A 19,676-nucleotide genomic window follows, 5' to 3' on the forward strand; every position below is an offset into this window, starting at 1 on the left:
AGTGACTAAAGTGCCTGCACAAATGTCCCTGGCATTAGATTGGTGAGACAATGAGTTACTTCTGTATGTTTTACCCATGACCAGCTGCCATAAAATGTTGAGTATGACTCGTCCCAGTCTACACTGACTTCAAAGCTGTGAATAACATTGCGTTAATTAATGTATCTTCAAGGTCTTTTTCAAGTGAAGGCAAAACCTTTGAGAATTTCTAGCTTAAGTTGATTTAAAAGGTAAACTGGTCTCACAATTACCCACTTTAAAAATTGTGTGCGAGTACTCCAAAAGGATCTAAGTGTTTCAAAACCACCAAATTGCCCACTGTATAAGTTGCTGCTGAATTATTGGTTAAGGTTGGGCATCAGTTTATTGTGCACAAGAAATCAATGACCGGTGGCTGTTATACAGAAAATTCAGTGTACCTTTTGCAGAGGATGAATCCATTCCCTGTGCTGCTTTGCTATCAGATAGCTAAGGCTGAGTTTAAGGGTCTTCCTGGTCTGGTGAACGTTAATTTTGGAGGCCATTTACCAGCAAATGGTGCTTGTCCTCAGTCCTTGTCATTCAGTCATCTGCCCTCCTGCTGGCACAAAGCGCAATGTGAACAGCTGCAATAGGACATTTCATTTACTCATGTATTTTCCCAACAACTCTTCGTTATATTAAATATGACAAATGATTTAACAGTCCCAGTGATTTATTTCAAAGTCTGAAGAGTCTTCACTTTTTATAGCTACCAAAGCAAAAAATGTATTTTGTAGCTGTTACAAAAAATACTATATAATAGCGAAATTGATGGCTGTATCATACCAGTGACAATATGCTTTAAAGAAATAAATTTCCTATCACTTTTTTATTTAATATTTTAATGAAAAAAGAGGTGTTCGTTAATCCATTTTTGTGCAGTATCTTAAATCCAAATGATATTAGTTTCATTTACATGTTCACATTATTCCCATTTTGGCCTTCGGGTTGGCTTCAAAAAAGAAGATGTATCAAGTGTTAGTTGCATTAGACATTTACTTATGATCAAGTTTAATTCAGTTTAATTTTTGATACATCCACCATCGGGGCCCTAAGCCCTTCCCTTGCAGAGGGAAGGCCACAATGATCTAATAGGGGTCTCCATCTCTAGTGACTGTGATCCCAAAGCTAATGTATTCAGCGTGATAGGAGCAACATTAAAAGAAGTTAAATAGGTCACGGACTCATACTTAATTCAGTGACATAACTTGATAAAGTGCTGTATTGTGACTGTGTCAACAAAAAAGATACATATTTTCCTCTGAATACAATGGACTCAAGTGAATAATAAAGGCACTTATCCTGTCCAGAGTATGACTAATGAGGGCACTTATCCTGTCCACAGAGTGCTGCTTCACCACTTCATTTCATTTGGAAACCTTGCTCCCTGAATTGGTGCACACAGCAGGGGTATACATTTGGCATAGGGCCAGCATTTAATCAGGCAGTCACTTCACATTGATATCCCTCTATTGAGTGATATTGTATATGTGTACCACTGCTTGAACAATGACATGTCAGCTGACTGCTAAGAAAGCAAAGATAGACACAGCAGAGCTGTGTCTCAGTGGGGAATCATGCAAATATTTTTTCAAGTTTTTATTTCCAGTGGTTTTACACCCCCAATTTCCCATGAGTTTGGGGTTCAAATCAACAAAATCTCAAAGTGAACTTAAGGTTTTATGTATATAAAATTTGCTGAAGTATTAAAATGACACAGCTTTAAGCCAATTTAAGTCTTCAAATACTGTCTAAAACTTTAAGCAGCCTAACAGGCTTCACAGTGCCCCAACAGTCAGTGCAATGAAGAAGTCCTATGAGCTTTTCTACACAGTGGGGTAATGCGCTTTGATGATGTGATTTCTAAAGCACATTCATGTGTTGCACATTATTTGGTCCATGCAGTCCTTGCTGGTGTGTACTAAAGGTTCCCTAATCTGCTTTAATGCTGTACTGCCCTATGTTAAAGCTCTCTAGGGAACCTTTAGCGTGCACCAGGCAGGACTACATGGACCAATTAATGTGTAACACATTCATGCACTTTAGAAATCACACCGTCACAGAGCACATTACCACACTGTGTAGACAAGCCCTAACGCCCAGTTGAACAACTAGGTTCCACCTATTCTCAGGCCAAAACCAGACAAAGCTCACTTCTTTTGTATTTCTACTTTTGCTGGAGGTTTCTTATATACAATTGGGGCCTTATTGAAATTACACTCACCTAGCTGAGGCCCTGTCTACACTACTGGAGCAAGTCAGCCTAAGTTACACTACTCCAGCTACATTATTCATGTAGCTGGAGTCAACATAGCTTAGGTCATCCACTGCGCTGCCTCAACAGGAGGCACTCTCCTATCGACTTACCTTACTCTTCTCAGGGAGGTGGAGTACTGGAGTTGACCAGAGAGTGCTCTGCTTTTGAGCTAGCAGGTCTTTACTAGACCCGCTAAATTAACCCCCGCTGCATCGATCGCAGCAGCATCAATCCCCGGTAAGTGTAAATATGGCCAGAGAGCACAGATTTTATAGAACTGATTTCATCTCAGGCACTACACTAGGCAGTTCCATTTTGCTATTATGAAATACCATCAAAACTTGGTAACTCCAAACAAAAAACCACCTTACCCTTAATATCTTCAGCTGCCCAAATTCACATGTCACGAGGAATCACACTAAATGCTCTTTTAGGTCTCATTTCGCGATGCATCCGATGAAGTGAGCTGTAGCTCATGAAAGCTTATGCTCAAATAAATTGGTTAGTCTCTAAGGTGCCACAAGTACTTCTTTTCTTTTTGAGAATACAGACTAACACGGCTGTTACTCTGAAACCTACAGACTATAGACACCATAGCCTAAAACACACCTCCCTTCTCCTAGGAAATAAATACAGACTACTTCCCTACAACCCCCTTTCTGTTACCAGCTTCCTGGCTTTATAAATCTTCCCCCAGCTGGACTTCATCAGCCAATTAGGTCTTAGCACTGCCTGGCTTTTTTGCAGGTGCAGCGTACAGGTTGATTGGCCTAATTTACCCCTTCAGGACTTGGGTGGGGTGACCACCCCATCATAGTCCCCAGGATTCCAGAGGAGAAATTAAAAACACAGAGCTTAAGTGACATATCTAAGGCCATCGAGGGAATCAGTGCCAGACCTGGGATTAGAATGTGCCATTGAACTGCACAGAGGTCACACTGCCAGCTAAACATGTGAGCTAGGTCAGTGGCCTGCAGCTTGCTAGGAGGGAATTTGCAGCAGCCTCAGTGCCATTGGCAGCAGTTTGGAGACCACTGCTCCTACAGCTGAAAACTGATCTAGGGTTTTCCCCAGGCACCAGTGGCCATGTTTTTTATGGATCTCAATAGCCAATCCGGGGTAGCTGAAGTGAGTAGGGTGAAGGACACACAGAGATGGGTGTCTAACTCCCCTTTGTGATTATGAAGATCTTCCCCTGATTTTTAGGAAAAAAATCAGTGATCCATTTATGCTGTTTGACATTTTCAAGGAAAGGGAAGGGACTAGATTTTCACTTGAAACACAGAGAAAGGAAGCTAAGATTAGCCCTAACATTTACAGGGCCCATGGCTGCAGACTTTATTGGGCCCAAACACAAGGTTGGGTTTTTTCCTTTGGTTGGTTTTTGTTTTGGACTCTGGGATGGAACTTGACATGCCCTCAGTCTGTTTAACATTGCTTGTCAAGAGCTTTGCTGTCAGGTTAGATTGCTCTGTTGTTGAAAGATTACCTCTCAGTCTGAAGACATCCACAAGTGAATGAAAAATGTCTCCACGGGCTTTGTGAAGGCATTTTCTTGTCTTCATGGAGTACAGCCAAAGAACTGTTTGTGATAGAGATGATTAATATAGAAAGCAAGTCTGACATGGAAATCCTTGGGAATAGTTACTTTATCTTTCAACTTTTACTTTCAATAGCGCTAGGAAAGACTCACACACTTTTCCTTCCATAGTAACTGAAGACCCATCAATTATTTAAGTAAATTCCTTACTGATGATCACTTTTATATATGGACAAGATCACGTAGTGTCATTTGCTTCACTGTTAAGTGCTTTCAGCTGATCCTGATTATATTGCTGTATAAACCATTTAAAACTGTTTTGTTGTTGGAGTCTCCTTGAATTTAAAATGTATCAGAGATCTCCATCCCACTGAAAAGTTCTGTTTCACTGTGCTGTAGGAGTGATTTTGTTCTAGTATATACTTTTGTGATAGGCTCTGTTACCTTGATCTTTCAGTTTCTTACATGGAAAGATTCAGTTTTGTAATTATTTATTATCCATGATTAAAGTTCTATTTTGCCCATGACAGACAGAATGAAAGTTGCATATGTTCATGAATTTATGAAGGTTTCTTTTGTGCCATCTAGTTTAATTGTTCCAAGGAGAATGGGTCTGGAATCTTTTTCAGTGAAAGCATGTTTCATAAGGTCTGCTTAAAAAAAAAACAACCCCAACCCTCTGTTGACTATCACTCCTGGTTACAGAGAAAACTTCGAAAAATGGACTGGAAGAACCTGGCATGAGGGATAAAAGTCTGAGTTCCTTTCTCAGGTCCCAAGTCAAAACCCAAATCTTTAACTTTTGAGCCAAGCAAAATATTTTCTTCAAGAAGGATATTCATTAATTTTGCTTTGTTTAAAAAAGTGTAGTGCTTCAGGGGCACTAAATGAGCAATTTCTCTCTCTATGCCAAATCCATTGCATTTCATGCTACTTATAGTTTTGACATTCTTCCTCTGTTTTTATTTGAATAGACTTACTCTTATGAGATAGGACTGGTGGATCTGAACTTCCAGAATAAAAATGGCTGCCAGGTTAATTTAGTGTATACGGTAACTCTTCAAAGAAAAACCCCTCTCTCTTTCCACAAAGATTCCTCTCGAGGCTTCGTTCGACTTTGACTTCCTCTCTGGGAGAGAAGCAAAACTTCAATCTTATATTTGGTGTGAGTGGCAATATTACAACAAATGATTCAATTTGCATTATTAGGAAATTAGGAATAAGAATTGAAAGTATTGTTTAAAATCCTGTAAATGGTATGATAGCACAGAGACGCTGATGCTGTTTCTTTTTGCCACATGTATCAAAAAAGAATAATCTATCTACTGTGTACTTACATATACCCCTCCCTACATATATTCCTCAAGCTATCCTGAAAGCCTTAGTACTCAGAAGTTACTAACTCTGAGCTAGATTGTCTGTAGCCTTAACAGAGCCTCAAAACGGGATCAGAAAAGGAAAGATTCTGCCACCGAGCAACCCATCCTACTCCCTGCCCTCCATGCAGCTCTGTTAGGGCTATGTGGCTCTTGCGTATAAGGCCTATGCTAAGTGTAGGAGCTGCACTACAGATGCTCATCTCCATGAGCAAATGAGTAAGACGAGGACTAGGAGTCACGGAACTGTGGGAAGTAAACAGCATTTTTCAGGGATGCTGCAATATGGGAATGCTGGAGTGGTTCAGTGCGTTACCACTCTTAAAGAGAAAGGATACGTTACACTGGGTGCAGACGTTTACAAAGCTTTAATGTGGAATTTTTGGAACATCTACAGAATCCTTTAACACGCACCTTCCATTGCTTACTTTACTTTTCAATAATCACTTGACCTAGTATATTAAAATTCCAATGTATATTGTACTGCATGATGCCAACTAAATCAGCTCTTGCACTCTGTGTTTACACATTAGTCTATTAATTATTGCCTATGATCAATTTTTAAACAATGGAAACAATGAAAGTTGTCACAATTATCTCTAATAAAATGCATTGCTTAAGATTAATCATTTTAAATTCCTTGCTATCTTCCATTCCAACAGTTGTGATGGTTGATGCATCACTGAAGTGGAAAGTCATGAATAGAGAAGGGAGGATAACTGCCAAAAAATGGTTTTTTTACACAGGCACACAAACTTTCAACTTCCACTTGAACTGTGTCTGAACCTCTTCTGCTTTTTGCTTCGCACAAATATTCTAGTGCATGAGTTTGTGGGCAGGAACGCTCTGAAGAAAAAAAATGTTAAGAAAAATTTTAAAATTTCCAGAGAGTGAATTTTAAATTTGTAAATGTGAATATTCTCACTGGAAGCCTGTTTAGTTTATATCATGCATCCAATCAGGGAACAAAAACTTACTATTTACCCTGTATGCCTAAACCCAATAGCTCACATTTTAAATTGGTGTTTATGAATTTCTCCTAACCAAGCGACAGAGTAGGCCAATAATTATTTGCAGAAATTACTTTGCTCATAATTCTGAACTACAAATAAATTCAAGAACATTCCTATCTGTTCAAGATCAATATGCAAACAGAAAAAGATTAAAGTAATTGAATACATTATTTGTTGCAATTGCAAAGGATTCAATCATCTCTGACATATCTAGCACAGCTTTGAAAGCACAGAAGAGAATGAAACACTGTCAGAATGTAGTTCCCCCCTCCAGTAATAATGTTGGTTTTAATGTCTGATGTAAGGAGATTCCATTAAACACCCTGCTCCCACAAAGATGCTGATTTTACATATTGAGAGAAAACAGAAAAGTGTTCCATTCCTTTGGTCCTTTTGCGTAAAATCCATCAACGTTATTACCACTGTGAAATTGTTCCAACACACAGATGTAGGATGTACATTGTCTTGATTAACTTTAGCGGTACCTATACACCATGTAATGCCATAAAGTCACTGAAATTGAATTAATTTTGTCTTTTCACAGTGTATTATCTCTTTGATGACTCTAGACTATGGTCTGATTTAATGTTTTAGGTGACAGAGAGACTAAAAGTTAAAGCACCCCATATGTGGTCAGAGCTGGGAGAGACTCTATTTGGGATTTTTATTAACTAATAAAAGCTGTGTAACTTCAACACAGTTTAAAGAAAAAAATTGCAAGAGAAACGTGGCTTTTATTATAGCACCTGGGCAAGCTGCGCCTAAAGCGGCACAAATACCGATATTTGGTTTGTGAACTGTTAATTCTTCAATTAAAATTTAACATTAATTTACTCTGGCAATAAGTTTTTCGATTTTCACTGGAGTCACTTTTGTAAGAAAACACAGCATTTTGTTCTGGCAGAGCTGATGTGAAATATTTGTCAACTCAAAATTGTATTGTAAGTCTTGCCTGTGAAAATATCCTTGCACCATAACTGAAAACTCGAAGTGGTCTGGATAAAGCTAGTGGAAACATGATTTTTCACTTGTTTTGCAAATAGTAATCTCGCCCCCCTTTCACCTCCACCCCCGGCTCTATTAATGTCATTGACATCTAGCAAAGGAAGCTAGAAGTCAAAAACTTTTCTTTCATATGGTTGGGAATGCTGGTCCTTAGACATTGTCATTTTTTAAAAGAAGGCACAGTTCCAACTTTTAAGATAGACAAATGTGTACTTAGCCCTTTCCGCCTCTGTAACTCAGATAGTTGCTTGTTCTGAGGTTCCTGCTGATCAGCCTGGCTCAGAGGTCTCTAAAATGGGTGACAAAGAAGCCTTTTTTACTTCTTGGAGTAATGTTCAAGAAAGGAAAATATTTTCAAAAGATAGGTCAATCGCTCTGCACGTTTCAGAAGCAGGCCACTTTGGGTATGTCTGCACTTGGAGCTGGGGGTGTGATTCCTAGCTTGAGGAGACATACTCATGCTAGCATGGTAAAATATATATAATGTAGCTGTGGCAGCACCGGGTGGGTGCGGGGGCTGTGAAGGCTATAGCCACCCCAAAATTTGCCTTAGCCCCCCTCCCCCGTAGCCTCCCAGTAGCAGCCACGACCTCTGGCCACCCAGCTCTGAAGCCAGGCCTCAGAAAGCAGCAGCTGCTGGCCAAGCAGCCAGCTCTGAAGGCGGCAGTGCTGCTGCCAGCAGCAGTGCAGGAGTAAGCCCAGGCTCACTCCTGGGGTACCAGGGTGCCCAAGAGCAGCCCCCGGCCCATGTCCCTGGGCAGTTGGAGGGTCTGGGGCTTCCCACAGTGGCCCAGACTGACCCTCTCTGGCCCAGGTTCCTGGGCCCAACCCCCTGCACTCACTGCTCACCAGGGCCTCTGCTGGCCCTGGAGCCAGGTCCTGCCCCCCACCGCCCACCCCAGGTGGCTCTTACAGGCTGTGAGCAGTCAAAAGGCAGCAAGGAACTGAGGAGAAGCCGCAGCCCTGGGGCCCTGGGCACACATAGGATGATGTGGGAGAGCATCACGGCTACCTGAACCATGTCACCAGCCAGTGCAGCAGCCACCCCACACTGCCCAGATTCGGGAGGGGGAGGACAGGAGGAGGTGGGGCCAGCACTTACCTGAGAAGTAGTAGGGGGTGGGACCTCATGGCAAGGAGGGCTCAGTGTCTAGCCCACCTAAGCCTTCACACCAGGAAGAGGCTGGCACCACGCCTGGGCAACATGAGCATTAGGACAGGTTAGCTTCCCTGAAAACATGCCCGTAAGAGACCCTAGGTACGTACTCAGGGTGGCTAGCCTGTCGTATTGCTTGGCTGCTGTGGCTACATTCTGTATTTAGTATGTCTCCTCACATCCCCAGCTCCAAGTGTAAATGTACCTTTATTTAGGTGTTTAGGTATGGATTTAGGAACTTAACTTCGGGCACCCATATATGAAAACCACACACACACAGAGTATCATTTAAAACAGACACACCCCTGTATATTAGTGGGGGGTGGGTATGTGAGTATGTATTAAAACATTGCATTTGCACTGCAAAAGAATTAAATTTAAGAGAATTATGCAGTGATGTTAGACACGGTACATGAGCTACGCTTCAGGGATCCAGTAGGAAGGTGAAGTAATTCACTATATAAAACTTTAGAAAGCTACAGATTTTATAGGTATTCTTTCCTCACATGAGAGCAGAATGGCAGAAATTAAGATTACTTACGTGTTTAAGAAGCTTTAATACTAGATTAAATATTTCTCCAAATAGAAGTTAATGAGCTGTAAGAAAATTTAAGAAATACTATTGATTTTTATCCATGCCAAATGTGGAATATAGTATGCAACTAAATATTTGCTTAACATTTACTGTTCCAAAAAATTTATTGCTGGGTGGGAAAGAAGGGTATTCAGTCAAATCCAAGCTTTCATTTAATTAACTATTTTAATGGAAAGTACATACAGCCTCTCATTCACTTCAGAATGTATCAGAAGAAAAACAAATAACTTCTTTTTTCTGAACTATTCTGTTAGCTATTGAAATTATGGGGAAAACTGTATACTTACATTTTATACTCATATTAAAGGAAACTGCAAGTACAGGGTGAATTCCTGGCCCCAGCAAAGTCAATGGCATTGACATCAGTGGATTTTACCCACAGCCTTGGGTCTAAGAACCGACCTGATTTGATAGAGCCCAACATTATTAGAATCTGACACCTGGTTGGTGGTCTCAGTCTAGCTCTGATGGACCGGTTATCACAACACAGTGAGCCATTATAATCAGTACCCTTGTTTGCCATCACAGAACTGTTCCTACACCCTGCACAAATCACTAGTTTTTAACCTATACAAGACTTTGGTAGCGTTTTTAAATGTACTGTACTTTGGAGTCATCTTTTTTTTTTTCTAATTACACGTCAGGAATCATTTTGAAGTGTTTTTCAGCTTTTTAAAACATTCTATTAAGTCTTATTAAAATGTCAACATCATGAATAATACCTTACTGGATAAACTTGTTAACCTAAAAGAGTAACATGATCTTGCAATAAATCAGTACTAAAGATCTCAGACATGTGCATCAGGGAAAGAAATTAAACCGCTTGTAAAATTCTTAACAGACATTTGGGTTTTGATTCTGCTCTAACTTACACCAGTGTAAATCAAATGAATCTCCAGTGAAGTCAATGTGAAAATGGTATAAATAAGATCCCAAACAAGCCCTTTATGTTTAAACTTATAGCTGAACTTCTAACAATAGCCAAGATTTTCAAAATTGACTAGTGATTTTGGGTGATCATTTTTTAGGAACCCAACTTGATCAGGGGCCTGATTTTCAGAAAATACTGCCCATTCCCTCTGAAAAATCAGACCCTTTGAAAGTGTCTAAAGTTGGACACTTAAAAATGGAAGCTTCTAAACTCCCAAGTCATATGAAAATCTTGGCCATTAAGCATTGACTTTTCTACTAGAAAACTGACGATGACTACCAACTCCTATACACAAATGCAAGAAGCCTGGGAAACAAGCAGGGAGAACTGGAAGTCCTGGCACAGTCAAGGAATTATGATGTGACTGGAATAACAGAGACTTGGTGGGATAACTCACATGACTAGAGTACTGTCATGGATGGATATAAACTGTTCAGGAAGGAGAGGCAGGGCAGAAAAGGTGGGGGAGTTGCATTGTATGTAAGAGAGCAGTATGACTGCTCAGAGCTCCGGTATGAAACTGCAGAAAAACCTGAGTGTCTCTGGATTAAGTTTAGAAGTGTGAGCAACAAGGGTGATGTCGTGGTGGGAGTCTGCTATAGACCACCGGACCAGGGGGATGAGATGGACGAGGTTTTCTTCTGGCAACTAACAGAAGTTACTAGATCGCAGGCCCTGGTTCTCATGGGAGACTTCAATCACCCTGATATCTGCTGGGAGAGCAATACAGTGGTGCACAGACAATCCAGGAAGTTTTTGGAAAGGGTAGAGGACAATTTCCTGGTGCAAGTGCTGGAGGAACCAAGTAGGGACAGAGCTCTTCTTGACCTGCTGCTCACAAACCAGGAAGAATTTGTAGGGGAAGCAAAAGTGGATGGGAACCTGGGAGGCAGTGACCATGGGATGGTCAAGTTCAGGATCCTGACACAAGGAAGAAAGGAGAGCAACAGAATACAGATGCTGGACTTCAGAAAAGCAGACTTTGACAACCTAAGGAAACTGATGGCCAGGATCCCCTGGGAGAATAACATGAGGGGGAAAAGAGTCCAGGAGAGCTGGCTGTATTTTAAAGAATCCTTATTGAGGTTACAGGGACAAACCATCCCGATGTGTAGAAAGAATAGTAAATATGGCAGGCGACCAGCTTGGCTTAACAGTGAAATCCTTGCTGATCTTAAACATAAAAAAGAAGCTTACAAGAAGTGGAAGATTGGACAAATGAACAGGGAAGAGTATAAAAATATTGCTCGGGCATGCAGGAGTGAAATCAGGAAGGCCAAATCATACCTGGATGTGCAGCTAGCAAGAGATGTTAAGAGTAACAAGAAGGGTTTCTTCAGGTATGTTAGCAACAAAAAGAAAGTCAAGGAAAGTGTGGGCTCCTTACTGAATGAGGGAGGCAACCTAGTGACGGAGGATGTGGAAAAAGCTAATGTACTCAATGCTTTTTTTGCCTGTGTCTTCACGAACAAGGTCAGCTCCCAGACTGCTGCACTGGGCAGCACAGCATGGAGAGGAGGTGACCAGCCCTCTGAGAAGAAAGAAGTGGTTCGGGACTATTTAGAAAAGCTGGATGAGCACAAGTCCATGGGACCGGATGTGCTGCATCCGAGAGTGCTAAATAAGTTGGCGGATGTGATTGCAGAGCCATTGGCCATTATCTTTGAAAACTCATGGTGATTGGGGGAGGTCCTGGACGACTGGAAAAAGGCTAATGTAGTGCCCATCTTTAAAAAAGGGAAGAAGGAGCATCCTGGGAACTACAGGCCAGTCAGCCTCACCTCAGTCCCTGGAAAAATCATGGAGCAGGTCCTCAAGGAATCAATTCTGAAGCACTTAGAGGAGAGGAAAGTGATCAGGAACAGTCAGCATGGATTCACCAAGGGCAAGTCATGCCTGACTAATCTAATTGCCTTCTATGACAAGATAACTGGCTCTGTGGATGAGGGGAAAGCAGTGGACATGTTGTTCCTTTACTTTAGCAAAGCTTTTGACATGGTCTCCCACAGTATTCTTGCTGGCAAGTTAAAGAAGTATGGGCTCGATGAATGGACTATAAGGTGGATAGAAAGCTGGCTAGATTGTCGGGCTCAATGGGGAGTGATCAATGGCTCCATGTCTAGTTGGCAGCCCATATCAAGTGGAGTGCCCCAAGGGCCGTTCCTGGGGCCGGTTTTGTTCAATATCTTCATTAATGATCTGGTGGATGGTGTGGATTGCACCCTCAGCAAGTTTGCAGATGACACTAAACTGGGAGGAGAGGTAGATACGCTGGAGGGTAGGGATAAGATACAGAGGGACCTAGACAAATTGGAGGATTGGGCCAAAAGAAATCTGATGAGGTTCAACAAGGACAAGTGCAGAGTCCTACACTTAGCACGGAAGAATCCCATGCACTGCTACAGACTAGGGATTGAATGGCTAGGCATCAGTTCTGCAGAAAAGGACCTAGGGGTTACAGTGGATGAGAAGCTGGATATGAGTCAACAGTGTGCCCTTGTTGCCAAGAAGGCCAATGGCATTTTGGGATGTATAAGTAGGGGCATTGCCCGCAGATCAAGGAACGTGATCATTCCCCTCTATTCAACATTGGTGAGGCCTCATCTGGAGTGCTGTGTCCAGTTTTGGGCCCCACACTACAAGAAGGATGTGGAAAAATTGGAAAGAGTCCAGCGGAGAACAACAAAAATGATTAGAGGACTGGAACACATGACTTATGAGGAGAAGCTGAGGGAACTGGGATTGTTTAGTCTGCGGAAGAGAAGAATGAGGGGGGATTTGATAGCTGCTTTCAACTACCTGAAAGGAGGTTCCAAAGAGGATGGCTCTAGACTGTTCTCAGTGGTAGCAGATGACAGAACAAGGAGTAATGGTCTCAAGTTGCAGTGGGGGAGGTTTAGGTTGGATATTAGAAAAAGAAATTTCACTAGGTGGGTGGTGAAACACTGGAATGCGTTACCTAGGGAGGTGGTGGAATCTCCTTCCTTAGAAGTTTTTAAGGTCAGGCTTGACAAAGCCCTGGCTGGGATGATTTAGTTGGTCCTGCTTTGATCAGGGGGTTGGACTAGATGACCTCCTGAGGTCCCTTCCAACCCTGATCGTCTATGATTCTGTTATTCCTCCTCAGCATCCCTCAGTGGGTGACTACAGAACTGGGTTCTGTCTTTAACAGAGCTTATGAAAAAAAAAGGTTAATCTAGTTTGTTAACATTTCTAAAAGATGTTTTTTCCATTTCCTTTGCAATCTTTCCATGAAAAATTTTGAAATTAAAATTTTCTTTTAGAAATATTTGGGTTGGACACTTTTCATTTTGTTTTGGTGGGAAAAATCTCACTTTTTAAAAATAATCCTCTTTTTAAAGGATCAGGAGTAAAATAGTAAGAGAAGTGAGAGGGTAGTGGGAATACCCTTTCTTCTTCACTGGAAAAATTTAGGAAAAAGTGAGTGGGGAAGTAGTAAAATAACAATAATAAAAAGAAGAAAGTGAGATTTTTTTAATTTCAAAAAGAACATTTTTTAAATTGCAACATTTTAATAAAATATTCATAAAAAATGATTGTTTTCCATAAAAATGTCATTGTTATTGAAAGTCCAATTTTGATGCTGACGTTTTTCAGTTAAAGTTTTCCTCAGTCAGACATATACATTGATTGGCACTGTCACAAAATACCCTACGAGGTGAGAGTTAATTGTAAATTTACAATTCCTGTAAAAAATATAGTAATCCCATTGAGATCAATGGGTATACTCCCAGTGAATGTTAAGAATGTGTTTGTAGGATCTGGACATTAAAGAAAAAGAAAAAGTTTAAATGAAAAGTTAAGGAAATTAAATGACTGACTGGTGCATAGAAACAGTGTAAAATGCATACTGATGTGATTTGTTTGTTCTGCAAGAAAATAATTTATACCGTATCTTTCAGTGAATTGAAAAAAATTGTTATGGAAGGAATATGTAATACACAAAAATGTATTTTCTCAAAGCTTTGCTCATATAAATGTATACCATTTTACAAATCACCATGATTTATACTGTATTTGCATATATAAACTAACTATTATATTTAAGTTACAATATTGCATACAGGGAGTATCAATAGCTGTGGAAAGGCAAAGGTAGGTCTTATGCCCATTTTAGAGATAGGTAAAGTAAGTCACAGAAATTAAGCCACACAGTGACGAAAATGAAAATAGAATTCAGGAGTTTGCAATCCAACTCAATTTATCCCAAATCTGCAGTGTCTCATTCATGAATTTGCCACTTTATGACTTAGCTATTGCCTCAGTTTCCTTCTTTGTTTTTTGGCCATAACTTATCATAGCCAAATATGTGTTTATTCAGATTGCTGCTGTGTGCCTTATCATATATAGGCATGTTTGTGTGTACAGCATCTGTACCCTGAAAAATATCCAACAACTCTCAATTCTCTTTTGTATTTAAATAATTCTCCTCAGCTTTAGGGTCTTTCCTGTTCAAGCACGTCTTAGTTCATGGCTTCAGACTTTTCCATGCTGCCACCTCTGGGCCTATCACACAAAGCGTCAGTCATAGTACATGTTGAGTATTTAGCCCCCTTGGTTATCCAAACTGACTGTGGACTGATACAAATAATGAAGACATTCAACGAATGTCAGTATTCTTAAAATAGTTTGAATGAATAGTTTTCAGACTGGTGTTGTGTGGTTTGTCTTTTTTTGATGTACTCTTTATGTTGCACATTCATTTTTTGTGTATGTATCATTGTTCCCCCAAGTCATAAGATGATGCTTCTGCTCCCTAATGCTACCAGAACATAATTAAGATAGCATTAAATAATTAGTTAATAATATTCTTACCTATAATTAAGGCTACAATTTAGTTCTGGGTAATAAACAAAAATTCACAGCCCCGTGACCTGTCCATCACTTATACTATAAATACCCAGGACTAACTCTTGGGGGGAGTGTGGGGGCTGCTGCCCAGGGAGGTGCAACCTGGGGGCTTCTGCTGGCAGTGGCGCCCCAGGGCCAGAGGCACCAGCTTCCGGGGGCTGCTGAGCAGCAGCTGCTTCACCCCCGCGGGGGCCACCAGCAGTGGCTACTCCAGCCCCCCTGGGGACTGTGCTTGGGCAGTCCCAGGGCCACCTGAACAGCAGCTGGTGCGACTGGCCCTGGGGTTGCACCTGGCTACGGTGCAGCCAGTGGAGCTGGCTGTGGGGCCGCTCCAGCAGAGGCAGGTGTGGCTGGCCCTGGAGCCATCCGAGCAGCGGGCCCTGGAGCCAGCTGCTTGGGAGGCTCTGGAGTTAGCCATACTGGCCTCTGCAGAAGTCATGGAGGTCATGGAAAGTCACAGAATCCGTGACTTCCATGACCTCCATGATAGACATGGAGTCCTACTTTAATCCAATCCTGGAATTATGTGCGCTGATGGGTGCTAACAAAAAACTTTAAAATGGAAAAATAGAAATAATTAATTCATTTTAAATGATTATTATGAATGTCTTGGACAATAATATATTCAAATAATAGAAATATTATTGAATCTTCATAGTTGAACAGTCATGTTTCACTGTACCATAATGAAAAATCATGTTTATGCAATTACTGTACATGTATTGCATTCCACCTACAATTTTGGCTAGCTTTTTGTCTCCCAATGTCATATTAATAAACTACTCCTCCTTGCCTTTTTAATTAGTGATATCAGTCTGTTTTCTTGATTTGCAATGTCACAAATGCATCCTGACTTTGGAAGATGGGGAACTAATATGATTTCCAAATATGACTTTTCTGAGACACACTGATGTCTTGTAATTGGTGCTAATCCTCATAAGAAGTATTTTAAAATAGAAACAACTAACACATATGCAGATTGTAGGAAAAATAGTTTGATGATTTAAAAGGTTTTTTATTTTTTTTTTATTTTTTTTGTACATTTATTTGCTAAGTGCATCTTTCCTCTTACAAGCATCATCTCAGCTTTAGCCGGCTGATCTGTGTCCAACCTGGCAATGAGACAGCTAGGAGATGAAGTAGTTTACATTTGCCCTAAAGAACCCAAAGAGGTGGGTGTTGTCCTTTGTACTGCTCTCAACTCATGTTGTCTCAGCTTTATATGGCTATTGATTAGAGAGGGTTGGAAAATTGATCTTTTTCTGTGGAATTTTTTTGCTTTTTGTTGAAAGCTGAACATTTTTGGCCAAAACCCAACAAATTCTGGCCAAAAGCATTTGGTTTAAAACTGAAATTTTTGGTTCAGAAATGCTGCTGTGATGTTTCATGCCCCCCCGTCTCCCATGTTCCTTTATAGGTTGGGCTCCCTGACCAGACTGCAACTCCAGGGGTGCACCATGGTCTACCCTTCTTGCTAAGCCACTGTGGTACTTCATGTGAGATGTATTTGGGCTGTGGACCCTGACTCACCAAGGAGATTGGGAGGCACGAGACACCTGAACTATAACTCCCACAAAGCACAGAGGTGGCTGCTCCAAATTTAAAAGGTTTGTTTTTTTCCAAGTCAAAATTGTCCTCTCATTCACTCAAAACCCCAATTTTCTACCGAAGAACAGTTTACATGGAAAAATTTCAACAAACCTTATTATAGAATAATATGTGGGAAAGGACTGAGTCTTATGGCATTCTTCAAGTAAAGGCTGTAACAGCAGAGGAGAGGTAGGCTCTCTTTGTTTGCTTCCTGGCCTGGGTATAGAAATTCTTTGACTATGTACATAATTATAACTGAACCTTTGTCTTTGTTAGAAAAGGGCTTTTCTGATTTAGTTTCATTAACAGTGAAATTGCTTGTCAGATATGTTAAGATAGAAGATTGGGTCATACTTCGTTATTTTAATCGATCAAATGATCCATCTTCCATTTGCTCATGCATTCCCAATGTGAAAGAACAGCTACATCTGGAACAGTTTTCAAACTATTTGATGTAACTATTTTCAAAAGAAAACTAGACTGAATAAAATAATTATTCAATCAGTTTAAATCTGAGTTTATTACTAACAGCTGAGGCTTGGATATGTAGCTCAAGCTGGAAGAAACCTGATTGTCCTGGTTATCTAAATGATTTATAGCATCCCCAAATTTGTGTTATTTGTAAACAAAAGTACTTCTCATAGCTATATTTGAATATGTAATTACTTTTAATACTCAATGTTCTTGTTATGTGTGAGGTTGGACTCCTTCTGTATTTTTTTTTTGCTCCATGTATTCCACAATGAGAGTTTAAGAGAACATGAGAAATATGGGGTTAACAGTGTTTCTCTACCTCACAGGGATTAAAGATTGTGAGGTGCTCAGATACTGTGTGTGTGTGTGTGTGTGTGTGTGTGTGTGTGTGCGCGCGCCATATAATTATCTTAGACAGATAGAAAGTGAAGAGAAGATATCCAGGCTTTCTGGTAGAAAGTTTGTGGCATATAGTGTCCAAGAATTTGTTCATCATTTTTCATTGATTTGAAACCAAAAATTTTGATCCAAAGTGCGTCAAGGCAATTAATTTTAGAAGAAACAAATCACTTCATGTGAAAAGGATTCTTTAAATATTTAGTTGAGATTTCCTTACATGGAAAAAGGAAGAAAATCATGGCTTTCTGCCTCTGACCAATCATCAAAAATTCAGCCAAGCATTTTTTTTCCAATATAGTTTGGGGTCTTGGCTATAGAAAGTAAAACAAGTGTGGACTCTCTATGTTAACTTGATCCCTGCTTCAGAAAGCCCTGAACATGGTTTGTTCAAAGTTGCAAAGAATCTTGTATGTTTGAATTCCTTCCCTACCTTCCAATACTATGAAACTAGACAGAGTGTCTTTGAAATTTGGGTGTGGAGTTGTAGTGTCTCCAAAGCCAGCATCAAATTAGCTGGGAGTTTTAGAATAATGGAGGCAACTATCACCTCAGGAAAAAGTTTTCCAAAGTTTGGTATCCCTAGCAAAATAGGTTATTGTTATAATAAATAATTCCATATCTGTTATGTATAACACCAAATCTATGTGCTCATAACAGATTTTCTGTGCTTTACTGTTAACATTTAGCAGTTTGTCAGCGACCCTAGGAGAGACTACATGAAATATTTTACATACCATCTCTTATCAAACAGTCATTTTTCAAACCTTTGCCAAATCAAATTGGGTGAGTTTAAATTTAATAAACCACACTCCTGTACTTATAGGAAATATTAATCTTTAAAGTAGCAAGCAATATCTTGCTTATGCTCTGACCAAATTTTCCATAAACATTCTGTAAACAAACTATATATATTACAGATTTATCAGTACTGAAGATACAATTACTATAACACCTGTTTCCTTTATCTTAATTATTAATTTATAGTTTCTGACCAGCTCAAGTCTCTTCTGTGCAAAATTAACCAATCATTGCAGTGGAAAAACCGGTCTCTCTTGGTTTAGGTTGCAGTGTTTACCTCACTATTTTAATATAAGGCTAAGACTGCTAGGGTATTAGACAGATGCCCTTTCAACGTCTATAGAAATCTAAATAAATGAATGTTTGAGTCGGTAGAAAAATGAACCAAAAATTCCCTATTGTTTACAGAAAAGGTTGGCACAATAGTTTATTGGAAGATGTTGAGCACTCTAGCTGCCGTCCAGCAAAGCAAGTGCTTATCCTTAAGAACAAAATGAGTCCCATTGAAGTCAGTGGAACTACTCACAACAGTAAAATTAAGCATATGCTTCAGTGCTTTGCTGAATTGGGGCCAGAGGGCTCCTCCCCTTGCAGGCCTACCTTAGATCCTATTTCAAATGTTAACTGTGACAGACACTAAATGTTTATTAGATGTATTTTATATTTTCTATGTTGAAGATGAAGGCACAGTATAGGCATCATGGTGAATTATGTGACAGAGCTAGAATCAGTAATATTCTATTCTATTTAGCTTCTACCTGCACACCCATGGTCATGGTATCTAATCATCTTCCAGAGTTAAGAATAAAAAAGGAGAGTAATATCTATCATTTGAGGTTTCTTCTCCTAGGCTCCAATTTGTTATAACCTTTGTTATGATACCTTACAAGAGACCTTTTGCATAAAGCATATTCCAGTTACAACATATTCACACTCATAAGCATATTTCCATAAAACATACGGAGTGCAACTTCACAGTTAGCTTACTCCTGCATAAAGTGAACATGGAATTAATTGCCCGAGAAAGTGAGATACTGCTAGCACAGCAAAAGGAAAAACGTGTTTGGCAGCTGTTACACAAGCAAGCGACAGAGCAAAGCACAGTACAAGCTGGAACACCTGAGAAGTCCCCCACACAACTCTACCAATGTACCTGTATCCTTACCTGCAGCACATGTGCTATACTAGTGCAGGATTGCCTCTAGACCAAATATGAGCTATTGGAATTTGTGCCAAATTATATGGAAGTTGTGTGAGACAGCTTACTTTCTAATGGGCATTCATCTGAGACCAGAGTGTAGAACCTAAACAGATGTTTTAACTCACAGATTACCAGAATGGAAAGGTTAGTGCTAAAGGCACCTGGATAATGGAGAATACACACAAATTATTCAGCTACTAGCATTTGACTATTTAAAAGAGCCACAAATATTATTCATCAAACCATTTAATCAATTTAAAATGGCAAAATTTGCCAGATGATGTAGTCAACAAATTATGTTTGACCAATTCTAGTCAGTGAATCCTAAGAAATTTTAACTAGAGCTTGTCAGGATTTTTGTCCAAAAAAACCCAAAACAAAACAAAAACATTTTTTCACTGGAAAATGCTGTTTCTCTCATCAGGAAAGTTTCTTCAGCCCAGGATGG

At 40.0% G+C, this 19,676-nt stretch overlaps 1 protein-coding gene across 2 annotated transcripts in view; it reads right to left on the bottom strand.

Moving 5' to 3' along the window:
- Positions 1-509: 509 nt before the first annotated feature.
- The window catches only part of C2H8orf34 (chromosome 2 C8orf34 homolog), a 394,188-nt gene continuing 375,021 nt past the window's right edge, over positions 510-19,676 (bottom strand). The window contains exon 14 of one of the 2 annotated variants that reach the window (XM_073330923.1): positions 510-577. In XM_073330923.1, coding sequence (XP_073187024.1) covers positions 576-577 — 2 coding nt within the window. In that variant the 3' untranslated portion in view covers positions 510-575. Of the gene's footprint in view, positions 578-5,990; positions 6,041-19,676 lie in introns of those variants that run through there. The other variant, XM_073330924.1, reaches the window with a different exon arrangement.

This window comes from Lepidochelys kempii, chromosome 2 (assembly GCF_965140265.1).
Source record: "Lepidochelys kempii isolate rLepKem1 chromosome 2, rLepKem1.hap2, whole genome shotgun sequence".
Lineage (NCBI taxonomy): Eukaryota > Metazoa > Chordata > Testudines > Cheloniidae > Lepidochelys > Lepidochelys kempii.